The sequence below is a fragment of the Oncorhynchus tshawytscha genome, linkage group LG15 (assembly GCF_018296145.1).
Source record: "Oncorhynchus tshawytscha isolate Ot180627B linkage group LG15, Otsh_v2.0, whole genome shotgun sequence".
Classification (NCBI taxonomy): Eukaryota; Metazoa; Chordata; class Actinopteri; order Salmoniformes; family Salmonidae; genus Oncorhynchus; species Oncorhynchus tshawytscha.
The window spans coordinates 29,297,939-29,309,754 of NC_056443.1; the positions used below are offsets into that span (position 1 = coordinate 29,297,939).

General features: G+C 43.9%; 1 protein-coding gene across 3 annotated transcripts in view; it reads left to right on the top strand.

The window, feature by feature from the left end:
- The window catches only part of LOC112214798 (echinoderm microtubule-associated protein-like 3), a 45,150-nt gene that overhangs the window by 25,218 nt on the left and 8,116 nt on the right, over positions 1–11,816 (top strand). The window contains exons 4-17 of one of the 3 annotated variants that reach the window (XM_024373821.2): positions 3,012–3,521; positions 4,248–4,289; positions 4,936–5,052; positions 5,330–5,358; positions 7,082–7,111; positions 7,399–7,519; positions 7,874–8,023; positions 8,139–8,208; positions 8,782–8,892; positions 9,149–9,244; positions 10,533–10,667; positions 10,933–11,071; positions 11,305–11,456; positions 11,584–11,709. In XM_024373821.2, the coding sequence (XP_024229589.1) occupies positions 3,012–3,521; positions 4,248–4,289; positions 4,936–5,052; positions 5,330–5,358; positions 7,082–7,111; positions 7,399–7,519; positions 7,874–8,023; positions 8,139–8,208; positions 8,782–8,892; positions 9,149–9,244; positions 10,533–10,667; positions 10,933–11,071; positions 11,305–11,456; positions 11,584–11,709 (1,828 nt within the window). The remainder of the gene's footprint in view (positions 1–3,011; positions 3,522–4,247; positions 4,290–4,935; positions 5,053–5,329; positions 5,359–7,081; positions 7,112–7,398; positions 7,520–7,873; positions 8,024–8,138; positions 8,209–8,781; positions 8,893–9,148; positions 9,245–10,532; positions 10,668–10,932; positions 11,072–11,304; positions 11,457–11,583; positions 11,710–11,816) is intronic. The other 2 variants (XM_024373822.2, XM_024373824.2) reach the window with 2 other exon arrangements.

Genomic DNA, 11,816 nt, shown 5'->3' on the forward strand with positions numbered 1-11,816 from the left:
GTGCCAGGCCAGTACAGAGGGACTGTGGGCATGGAATGGGTTGGCTGGCATGTTTGTCCAGAGCCATATATGAAGATATGGCTCAAACATGATCAATGTGTGGAAATAAGGCATAGTTTGACAGTCTTTAGACTTCATGACCAGAATGTTACAGTTGAAGTCGGAAGTTTACATACACCTTAGCCAAATACATTTAAACTCAGTTTTTCACAATTCCTGACATTTATTCCTGGTAAAAATTCCCTGTCTTAGGTCAGTTAGGATCACAACTTTATTTTAAGAATGTGAAATGTCAGAATAATAGTAGAGAGAATGATTTATTTCAGCTTTTATTTCTTTCATCACATTCCCAGTGGGTCAGAAGTTCACATCCACTCAATTAGTATTTGGTAGCATTGCCTTTAAATTGTTTAACTTGGGTCAAACGTTTCAGGTAGCTTTCCACAAGCTTCCCACAATATGTTGGGTGAATTTTGTCCCATTCCTCCTGACAGAGCTGATGTAACTGAGTCAGGTTTGTAGGCCTCCTTGCTCGCACATGCTTTTTCAGTTCTACCCACAAATCTTCTATACAATTGAGGTCAGGGCTTTGTGATGGCCACTCCAATACCTTGACTTTGTTGTCCTTAAGCCATTTTGCCACAACTTTGGAAGTATGCTTGGGGTCATTGTCCATTTGGAAGACCCATTTGCGACCAACTCCCTGACTGATGTCTTGAGATGTTGCTTCAATATTTCCACATACCTTTCCTCCTTCACGATGCCATCTATTTTGTGAAGTACACCAGTCCCTCCTGCAGCAAAGCACCCCCACAACATGATGCTGCCACCCTCGTGCTTCACGGTTGGGATGGTGTTCTTCGGCTTGCAAGCCTCCCCCTTTTTCCTCCAAACATAGCAATGGTCATTATGGCCAAACAATTTTATTTTTGTTTCATCAGACCAGAGGACATTTCTCCAAAAAGTACGATTTTTTTCCCCATGTGCAGTTGCAAACCGTAGTCTGGCTTTTTTTATGGTGGTTTTGGAGCAGTGGCTTCTTCCTTGTTGAGCGGCCTTTCAGGTTATGTTGATATAGGGCTCGGTTTACTGTGGATATAGATACTTTTGTACCTGTTTCCTCCAGCATTTTCACAAGGTCCTTTGCTGTTGTTCTGTGATTGATTTGCACTTTTCACACCAAAGTACGTTCATCTCAAGGAGACAGAACGTGTCTCCTTCCTGAGAGGTATGACGGCTGCGTGGTCCCATCGTGTTTATACTTGTGTACTATTGTTTGTACAGATGAACATACCTTCAGGCGTTTGGCAATTGTTCCCAAGGATGAACCAGACTTGTGGAGGTCTACAATTTCTTTTGAGGTCTTGGCTGATTTCTTTTGATTTTCCCATGATGTCAAGCAAAGAGGCACTGAGTTTGAAGGTTGGCCTTGAAATACATCCACAGGTACACCTCCAATTGACTCAAATGACATCAATTAACCTATCAAAAGCTTCTAATGCCATGACATTATTTTCTGGAATTTTCCAAGCTGTTTAAAGGCACAGTCAACTTAGTGTATGTACACTTCTGACCCACTGGAATTGTGATACAGTGAAATAATTTGTCTGGTAACAATTGTTGGAAAAATGACTTGTCATGCACAAAGTAGATGTCCTAACCGACTTGCCAAAACTATAGTTTGTAAACAAGACATTTGTGGAGTGGTTGAAAAACTAGTTTTAATGACTCCAACCTAAGTGTATGTACATTTCCGACTTCAACTGTAGGTAGGTAGGTAGGTAGGTAGGTAGGTAGGTAGGTGTGTATATTTATGTGTAACATTCATAGACTGTATTTTTCTTAGTCCTAGTCCCAATCTAAAATGTATTTAGCACCTAGCCTATTTTACCTGCCTTGATTCAAAATGTACATTGTTTTTATTGTATATAATTTTTTCCCCCTCTGTAGAGCTTTGAGATGTAACTGTATAATGAAAAGCGCTATACAAATGTAATGTAGTTTTATACTGTATATACACACACTGGCCAGTTTATTAGGTTCATCCATCTAGTTGCCTCCAGAACAGCCTGAATTCTTCGTGGTATGGATTCAACAAGATGGCGGAAACATTTGTTGCTCAAATGGTATCAAGGGACCGAACATGTGCCAGGAGAAAATTCCCCACACCAGTACACCACCAACCTATACCGTTGACACCATGACACCATAGACTCATGCAACTTAAGCCAAATCCTGACTGTGTCATCAGCATGACGCAACAGGAACCGGGATTGGTTGGACCAAGCAATGTTTTTCCACTCCTCAATTGTCCAGTTTTGGTGATTGTGTGCCCACTGGAGCCACTTCTTCTTGTTTTTAGCTAATAGGAGTGGAACCCGGTGTGATCGTCTGCTGCAATAGCCCATCCGTGAGAAGGACCAACAAGTTTTGTGTTCTGAGGTGCCTTTCTGCACAACACTGTTGTACTGCACTGTTTTTTGTCTGTTTCTGGCCCACCTGTTCGCTTGCACCATTCTTGCCCTTCTCCTTCGACGTCTCTCGTGAACAAGCTGCTTTCTCCCACAGGACTGCCATTGACTGGTTGTTTTTAGTTTTTTGCACCATTCTTGGTAAACTCTGGCCACTGTTGTGCATGAAAAGCCCAGTCGTTTCTGAGATACTGGATCCGGCGTGCCTGGCACCGACGATCATGCAACGCTCAAAGTCGCTTCGGTCACTCGTTTTGCCAAACAGAAACTGTCGAACAGGAACTGAATTCGTCGACGTCGGTCTGCCTGCGTTATATAGCAATCCACAACCACGTGACTCACTGTCTGTTCGAGCGATCAATTTTCAAGAACAGTCTGGTGTACTTAATAAACTGTCCAGTGAGTCCTTTCACTCACTCACAGCATTTAACTTGTTTAGGAAAGTCTTATTAGAGTTGTGTAAATGAATAGTTTTCTGTATGATGATTGTTTGTATTCTCTCTATTATTAATCTCAACTCTATACTGTGTGTGTATTTAGCCAAGTACTAAACAGCACTGAAGGTGAGAATGGCTCTAATGGGGACTCTACATCCCCGGGCCTCATACATCAGACCCCAACGTATGATCGGGCTACCCAGACAGACCTCACTCCTCTGGTGCAGGACCAGGAGCTAGACAGGGTCCCCCTGGCTCTCACCAGGCCCGTCCAGAGCCTCTCCCTGGAGGATGCCCTCCCTGAGGGGATGTCTCTGACGGAGGAGGCTCAGGCCAAGTTCCACCACATCCAGGGACTAGAACTGGAGGAGAAGGACGAGGAAGGGGAGGAGAAGGACCTGAGTTGGGCGTCTTCCGTAGAGGAGGCCATCCACCCCACCGCCATCAGGAACCTCCAAAGAGATGACCACCAGGACCCAAATGGCTCCACGGAGAGCTTGAGCTCAGCCTCCCAGACCCCAATCTCAGGGTCCCCAGCCCCCCCTAAGGACCTGTCAGCCAGCTCCCGGAGCGGACCTCTCTCCACCATCCTGGAGGGCAAGAAGAAACCCCTGTGCGTTGTCGCCACCTCTACTTCTCTTCTCCATTCCTACCTGATTGCATGGTTTTTGGGGGAAATCACCTCTTTTTGACACTGTCTCCTATTCTCTATGCTTTTATTACTACAACGCGCCAGTGTCACAACCCTAATCTAAGAATCAGTTTGCGGTATTCTATTAGGTTGTGTTATGGAAAGCCTTCAGTACCAAGGAGCATACCTTACGTGTCTCCCGCTGGATCCGGCTGCTGGGTTATTTCCCATTTGTTTGAAAGGGGCTAAATGTGTGTACACTAACCTGGTAATCAAATCTGAGCCTCATCCTTTAATTCAAGCATGGATTGATTCAGCATGATTTCCTCCATGTGGATATTTCAACGGGGCTTTTCATCTGACATTCTTTTGGGAGATTCTTTCGCTGCATGCTGCTCTATAATCACACAAATCATTTTACAGCTTCCTCTGCACGTGTGTGTGTGTGTGTGTGTGTGGTTGTGTGTGTGTGGTTGTGTGTGTGGTTGTGTGTGTGTGTGTGCATGCACATTTGTGGTTGTGTGTGGTGTGTGTGTGTGTGTGTGTGTGTGCATGCACATTTGTGGTTGTGTGTGTGTGTGTGTGTGTGGTTGTGTGTGTGTGTGTGTGCATGCACATTTGTGGTTGTGTGTTTTGTTGTTTTGTTTGCTAATTATTACTTGCAAGAGGTCTGTTGCCAATTGATAGCATATGTTTCTGTCCATGAAGAAGTCCGTTAGCTCAACCCTGCCACACCATGGAAACTAAGAGGTACTAAGACAGTGGTGTCTAAGTTATGTACAAGGATATGAACTGGGCTATTCAGTTCCAAACTGATCTGCCGCGTACAATATGCATGTGTGTTATCACTAGGCGCCACAGTGGAGACCCACTGGGCAAAAACTGGTTGAATCAACATTGTTTCCACATCATTTCAACCCTCAAAAAAACAATGTAATGATGTTGAATCAACATTGAAAACTAATTGGATTTGCAACAAGTCATCAACGTAAGGGCGCTTTTAGATTTTTTTCCCCCCACCCAACTTTTAACCTAAATACAATGACAGGTGAATTTTTTGTTATTGATTTCGTGCTGAATTCACTCTAGTTGACAACCCAACCAAATATAAATCAAAACCAGACGTTGAACTGACGGCTGTATACAGTGGGGAGGAGGTCATCTCTGTTTCACTTCCTATTACGTGTTGTGTTGGAACATCATTGGTCACATGACAAGGGCCATTTCCTCTTAATTATTGGGCAAGTCATTATCAGGACAATCTGTGTGTGTGTGTTCCAGGAAAAATATGCCCCACACGTTGAAACACACATTCAACATTCATCAGTGTGTGTGTGTGTGTTTGTGGAACCCTGCATATAAATCCTCTTATGCTGCCTATCCACTCATTGTCCAGAGCTCGCAGGAACAGTGAGAAACTGGTGAAGGACCCCCAGGAGAAGACAAAGAAGCTGCTGGACAAAAAGGCGGCATCCTCGGCCAACCTACTCAACAGATCCCCCAGTCTGGAGAGGTGAGGGAAGTCCCATCCATCAGCAAGATTGTCTTTCAAACTCATTCTCACATCACATTTTCCTACGACTGCATAAACATGACGTATTTCACCAAGTAGTCACTCGTTGGAGTTCCCTTTCTTCTACTATAATAAAATGACTTTCTCATGAAAAGTCTTGATCTCCCAGTTGCGTGAGCTGGGCCCACAGACTGTATAATATAACGCTTGGTCCCAGTGGTTGAAAGAGTCTCTTGGATATAATGTGTCTGTCTAACAGTTGTATCTTTTCTCACAGCCGGACCAAGGATCTTATCGCCAGAGCAGGTAATGCATATCCAACAACACTAGTCTCTGTCCAGACTCGGGTTGCGACCAGGACTTCTGGAAAACAAGGGAATTTATTGCATGTTCCTGGAATTTTGCAACCCTACTTTATACTTTCTATAATGCATTATTCAAACTCTATGTAGTCTTAAATGACAGACTGCTGGCCAGATCAGGCCGGAAGTTTTCATTCCCCTTCTTTAGTTTGGGACACTAAACTGCCTACAAAATGTCAAAGATAGTATTCAGACAGCGCAATACTCGTGCTTAGTTAACTTTTCAGCTTTTAACGAGCGTTGGCTTTGAGTGTGGTTTAGCTTTATAATGGGACTCGTTCCAAAACCAGAGAGAGTTAAAGCACAGTCCCTCTTCTATTGTATTTAATATTGTCTCTAAGTATTTACCAGTTGAACCTAATGGGGATTCAGTTCGCGTGAAGTCAGTTTCATACGCCCACCAGATTAGCATAATAGTCTGTAAATGTGATCAGTGATCCACAGGACAAGGGGTTTCTACGAGAGACAGTGCATGGAGTGAGCCTTCAAAAGAGCATAAGTCCGTATCGGAGACTACTACTACTACAACAACAAGTGACTGACCACTGGACATTGCATCATCTAGTCGTCTATGGGGCTAAAGGTCATTTAGAGTTCATCACTGTCCATTTCTCCGCCCACCACACACGGAAATAAAAACATGGTCAGAAAATGCCTCTCATCATACTGGGATCACAGGAAAACCAGTGTTTATTTTTACAGTCACGTTTTCACGAGGGAGAGCGGCAGCCGTTTCTGACGTTAAACATGGGAGAGTCTGTTTAGTACTCCAACGCTCCCTGGAAAGCCATCCATTTTGGTAAGCCGTGCTGCCGCACCACTCCCAGACTCCTGACGGGATGATGGATGTTTTACCGGAGAAGGAAGGACGCCAAAAATATTTATATTTTTTTTGTGTTTTTTTTGGTCTCTTTCTCTCTTTCTGTGAGCTGTCCAGGACTAGACTTATTAACGTTCTCTGTCTCTAGGAGTTGGCCTGAGATAGGTCTGCCTGTATTCAGCATGAGTTAGGTTGTCTCTTAACTGCCTCTCCTGCATCATGAGAGGTCTGTAAAGTGTAACCAGGTCATATAGATAAGCAATAACTGAATTGAACTATATCCTACTCACTACATCCTAACTGAATGGCAATACTTGGAAGTGGTAATCGTGTGAAAATGCCACTCCATTTTAAATCAATCAAAAGCAGTCATTGATGTGTTTCAACAGGGTCCAGGAGCGGTATGAGGTAGACCCATGGGGATATTCCAAATAGGGTCAACAATGACTAATAAAAAGAAATCTACCTAACAAAACAGGTCATTACTATATAGTTAAACTGCAGACTTTCCCTCCCTTGTGACGTGAGCCCTGCTTTTTAGTTTTACAACCTTTTCAAAGCGAGACAGACAAATTCCCACCAGAAACATCCCAAACCAGAACCATCAACATGTAAAACACATTCTCCTCTCCCCGAACCATTTAAATTGAAGTAACAGTCATCTAGATGACAGGCTTGGTGTTGGAAAACCACCCCTCTGGTTTGCTCATAGACCTCATTCGACCGGCTCTGAATCTGGTCCCGACGGGTCCGTAATGTCAAAGCATGATCTGCTCTGCTGGAATCAGCTGTGATTTAGTGTTCCTAGGTTCCTTGTTTATTTGTCTCTCTTCCTCTCTTCTCGTAGGATCTCCCGGGTCCAGACGAGGAACCCAAGGTATGAAACGTTATGTGTTAACTGTTATGTCATTCAACTAAATGTAGGTGCTTGGGATTCATACAGGCTAATGGTACAGACTGTTGACTTATTGTTATGGAGTGAATTATTGGGAGATATTGTAGCATCACCAGGGCTTTGGTAGTTTAGGCAGGCTGTTGACAGAGCAAAACATTTGAGGATAAGATTAAGTTCATATTGACCCATGGTAGTGATTGGAGATTAATATGTATCCAATGTCCAGTCTTGTCTTACATTATTTTTTACCCTCTCTCATTGGCTGACAGGTCAATCAATCAAGATGTTCATCCGTGGTCGACCAATCACCATGTATGTCCCCTCCAACATCCAGAACTACGAGGACCTGAGGATGGAGCCACCTGTAGAGAAACTGGAACTCGATTGGGTGTATCCTTCCTGAGTCCCTCCCACAAGTCACGACCAGTGGGGTGTTGATAATGCAGCATTTTAGTTTTTAAATTCCATTCATGGTTGATTAGAATGTTTCATATTCTATAGTGCTAAGTTTCTTGGATGAAAGCCATGAAGTCTATATTGCCCATCAGTCAGAGAAACATATTTAAGTTATCGAATGTCCTTGAGCCAAGCCATCCTCTCCTCAGGTAAATGGAAGTTATGTCATCCATAAATCACGTATTATGGGTGTAGCTGTGGGCGAAATTGCTTTAGGCTCAATTAATGATTTAGACTGATGAACCAATGAGACGCTTCAGTGATGTCACCTTGACTGGAGCCGCATAGTTACGGTTACCGAGGACGGGACTGCCGGGCCAATCTGTACCTGCTGTCGTCGGGTGAGGCGGTGTACTTCATCGCCTGTGTGGTGGTGTTGTACCACATCAACAACCGCACACAGCGCCACTACCGCAAACACACCGACTGTGTCCGCTGGTGAGTGGCTCAGATCCAACCTCGACCTCTCGTATCATTACATAACTGTACAAAATCAACTAAAACCAATTGTGAAGTTGACGCTTTATGATATCCCAATTTGTCTTTAATTCAGTCTGACCATCCACCCAGACAAGGTACGGGTGGCATCAGGACAGACGGCGGGGGTGGACAAGGATGGAAAGGTGAGGGGCGTTTGGGCTATTTAAAGGCCCAGTGCAGTCAAAAATGTGATTTTCTGTGTTTTATATAGATTTACACACTGTGAAAATGATAATGCCCTTTTAGTGTAAGAGCTGTTTGAAAAGACCACCTTAAATGTCAGCCTGTTTTGGTCAGGTGGAGTTTTGACCTGCCTAGTGACATCACCAGGTGGTAAATTAGTTAATAGACCAATAAGAAAGAGTGCCAAACCTCTCTGCCAATAACAGCTAGTTTTCAGTTTTCCCCTCCCCACTCAGACCACTCCCAGACAGTCCTAGCAATTTTTGTTTATTTTTGACCATATTAATTGAAAACAATCACTAAGGTACTTAAATGTTAACCAGAAATGGCTCTATTGGACCTTTTTAAGGAACATCATCTATCACTATTTAAAACTAAAATGTTTCCTTTCTTGCTGGAGTGTCCCTTTTAAGACTTAATTATTATAATTTTTTTTAAATGGTCATACTATCAAATCCACAGAAAAAAGTATTGTATACATATAATAACACACATGATACTTATTATCAATCCTTGTCTAATTTATGTCTTAGCCCCTGCAGCCTTATGTCCATATCTGGGATTCCTCCACACTGATCACCCTACAACAGATAGGACTGGGCACCTTTGAGAGAGGTGTAGGGTCTGTGGCTTTCTCCTTTGCAGTAAGTGTTTATTCCCACTACAAAACAATCCTCCCACACGCACACACTAGATGTTACTCATCTCATCTCTCATCTCACTAAGGCGATTGAAGAACCCCTGACACCTAATGTCCATACAGGACTCTCAAACAAAACCAATACTGGCTTTAATACATTAGTCCTGATTTGTGACTGGGCTGCATCATCTCTCCATCTGTCATATGCCCTCTCACTGGTTCTTTCTCTCCTTTCCGTCTTACTTCTCCTCTGCTTGCAGGATGCTGGAGCCTTCCTCTGTGTGATTGATGACTCCAATGAACACATGCTGTCTGTGTGGGACTGTGCCAAAGGAACCAAGCACACAGAGGTTAAGGTAAAGCAATGCACCAAGACACGCACATGTGCACACACTCACGTTTTCATGCAAGCACACAGGCACGTACAAAAACACACACACACAGATTCCTATTCATATTGCAATCAATACCATTTACAGTATACATCTTGATAAGGCTTCCTTGTGTTATAACAACAAAAATATACCCCTATCTTTGCAGGTAGCCAAGCCTGTAATTTTCATGCGTAGGCTGTTAAAGACGACATTACATTAGTGAAAATCTTCAGATCCCTGAAAAGGAGGCCTATTTGCATAGATTAAGCCAAAATAAATTCTTCCACATCACCTAGTTCTGTCACAGGCTTTTGTCCCAAATGTTTTTACTTCCCTGAGAGTCATTTCAGCGGCGTTGCCACGGCAACTGTGTAAATATTTTAGACTGTGAATTTGTCCTCCGGTGTGTGCTCTATATGCATCTGTGTGTGTGCGTGTTAGGGGGGGTTTGGATATTAGGTGGGTGTTTATATGCATCTGTGTGTGTGCGTGTTAGGGGGGGTTTGGATATTAGCTGGGTGTTTATATGCATCTGTGTGTGTGCGTGTTAGGGGGTTTGGATATTAGGTGGGTGTTTATATGCATCTGTGTGTGTGCGTGTTAGGGGGTTTGGGGGTTTGGATATTAGGTGGGTGTTTATATGCATCTGTGTGTGTGCGTGTTAGGGGGTTTGGGTTTGGATATTAGGTGGGTGTTTATATGCATCTGTGTGTGTGCGTGTTAGGGGGTTTGGGTGTGCGTGTTAGGGGGTTTGGGTGTGCGTGGGGGTTTGGGTGTGCGTGTTAGGGGGGGTTTGGATATTAGGTGGGTGTTTATATGACATCATTTTCTCTCTTGGTCTCAAGTTTCTTGGAGCACACATGCAGAACTTCTCGTATTTTCGCCAAATTGATTTAGCATAAGCATCATTTGTCATGAGTGCCCTAGATTCGAGAATCTCCAGTGAAATTTGGGAGTGGTCACAAGGAGTGGTAAGGGAAAAGGTTCAGCCCACGTAAATCTATAAAATGGTTCAAAGTATGTAACATTTGCCCATCACCCGCTGGACTGTAATGCATCTGCAAATTGAAACTAAGTTGCAGAAGTGTTATGCCCTATCATACAATCTGAACGGTCCTCAAGTCAATTCCAAGGTTGGCAAATTTGTAGAAATGCAGGTTTGAGATAAACATTGGAGTTCACAGTGATTTTGCATTTGAGTGAATTATCTGATTATTAAATGTTCTCCGTGTGTGTGTGTGTGTGTGTGTGCGTGTGTGTGTTAATCCAGAGCACCAACGAGGCAGTGTTTGCAGTGGAGTTCAACCCCAGCGACAGCACCAACATCATCACTTGTGGAAAGTCTCACATCTATTTCTGGACCCTGAGTGCAGGCTCACTCACCAAGAAACAGGGCATCTTCGGGGTGAGGGAAGTCCCTTAACTACTCTTCATCTGAAAAGTATTTTTCACATAGACAAAAGATATGTGACCAATGGGTATATCAAACCCGGCTCATTTGTATGACTCAAGGAAGACTATTCTAGCCCATTGAGCTAAAGACCAACTCTGGAAGCGAAAACGAGTCTGCAGGTCTCACGCAAGGCTACTTCTCACTAAACCTCCTCCGCTACATATCGTCATTCAAACCTATTATCGGTTTGTAATGTTGCTCTTCTTTCCTCCGTCAGAAATACAAGAAACCCAAGTTCATCCAGTGCTTTGTGTTCAGCCTGACGGGAGACGTGCTGACTGGGGACTCGGAGGGGAACATCCTGACATGGGGCAAATCACCCGGCGACGTCAAGACACTGGGGAAAGGAGCCAAAGGTAATGTTACGCTCTGTTCCAAACGGATTCCAAATATGGACTAGGCTCTCCATGTGACATACAGTGTATATAAACTAATAATACAATATCATCTGATTTAGTACCTCCTTAGCCAATAATGTACCAGACATGTGTGGCTGTCTTTTCCGCTTGCTCTCCGAATGTGAGAGACCTGTGACAAAAGACAACAAGGTAATCTTCTTCACCTCCTCTCTCTCTCCCTTCTGTTGAAGAGACGTTCCAGATCATGCGTCAGACACGGGCCCATGACGGCAGTGTGTTTACACTGTGTATGCTGCAGGGGGGCGCTCTCCTCAGCGGCGGGGGCAAAGACCGTAAGATCATCCGCTGGAGCGCAGACCTGGCGCCCGAGCGAGAGTGTGAGGTGAAAGACGCGTGTGTGTGTTTGCATTGTCACTCTTAATAACAAAGCCGAGCGTGTTTCAACATTTAAGACCTTTTTGTATGTATTTGTGTGTCATTTCAGAATAAAGTATATGAATTTATTATAGATTCCAGAAAAGTTTGGTGCGGTCCGTTGCATCACAGATGTAAACGGGGAAGAGCTGTTGGTTGGTACCACCCGAAATGCCATCCTGAGGGGCACTTTCTCTGACGGCTTCGTGGCCATAGTGCAGGTATGTTAACATTGGCATGATGGAGTATGTACTGGGTGGTATGTGAAGTGGTTTGTGGTTAAACACCTGGTCTGCACATGTTCTGCTCTCCGATCTCCTACACTTTT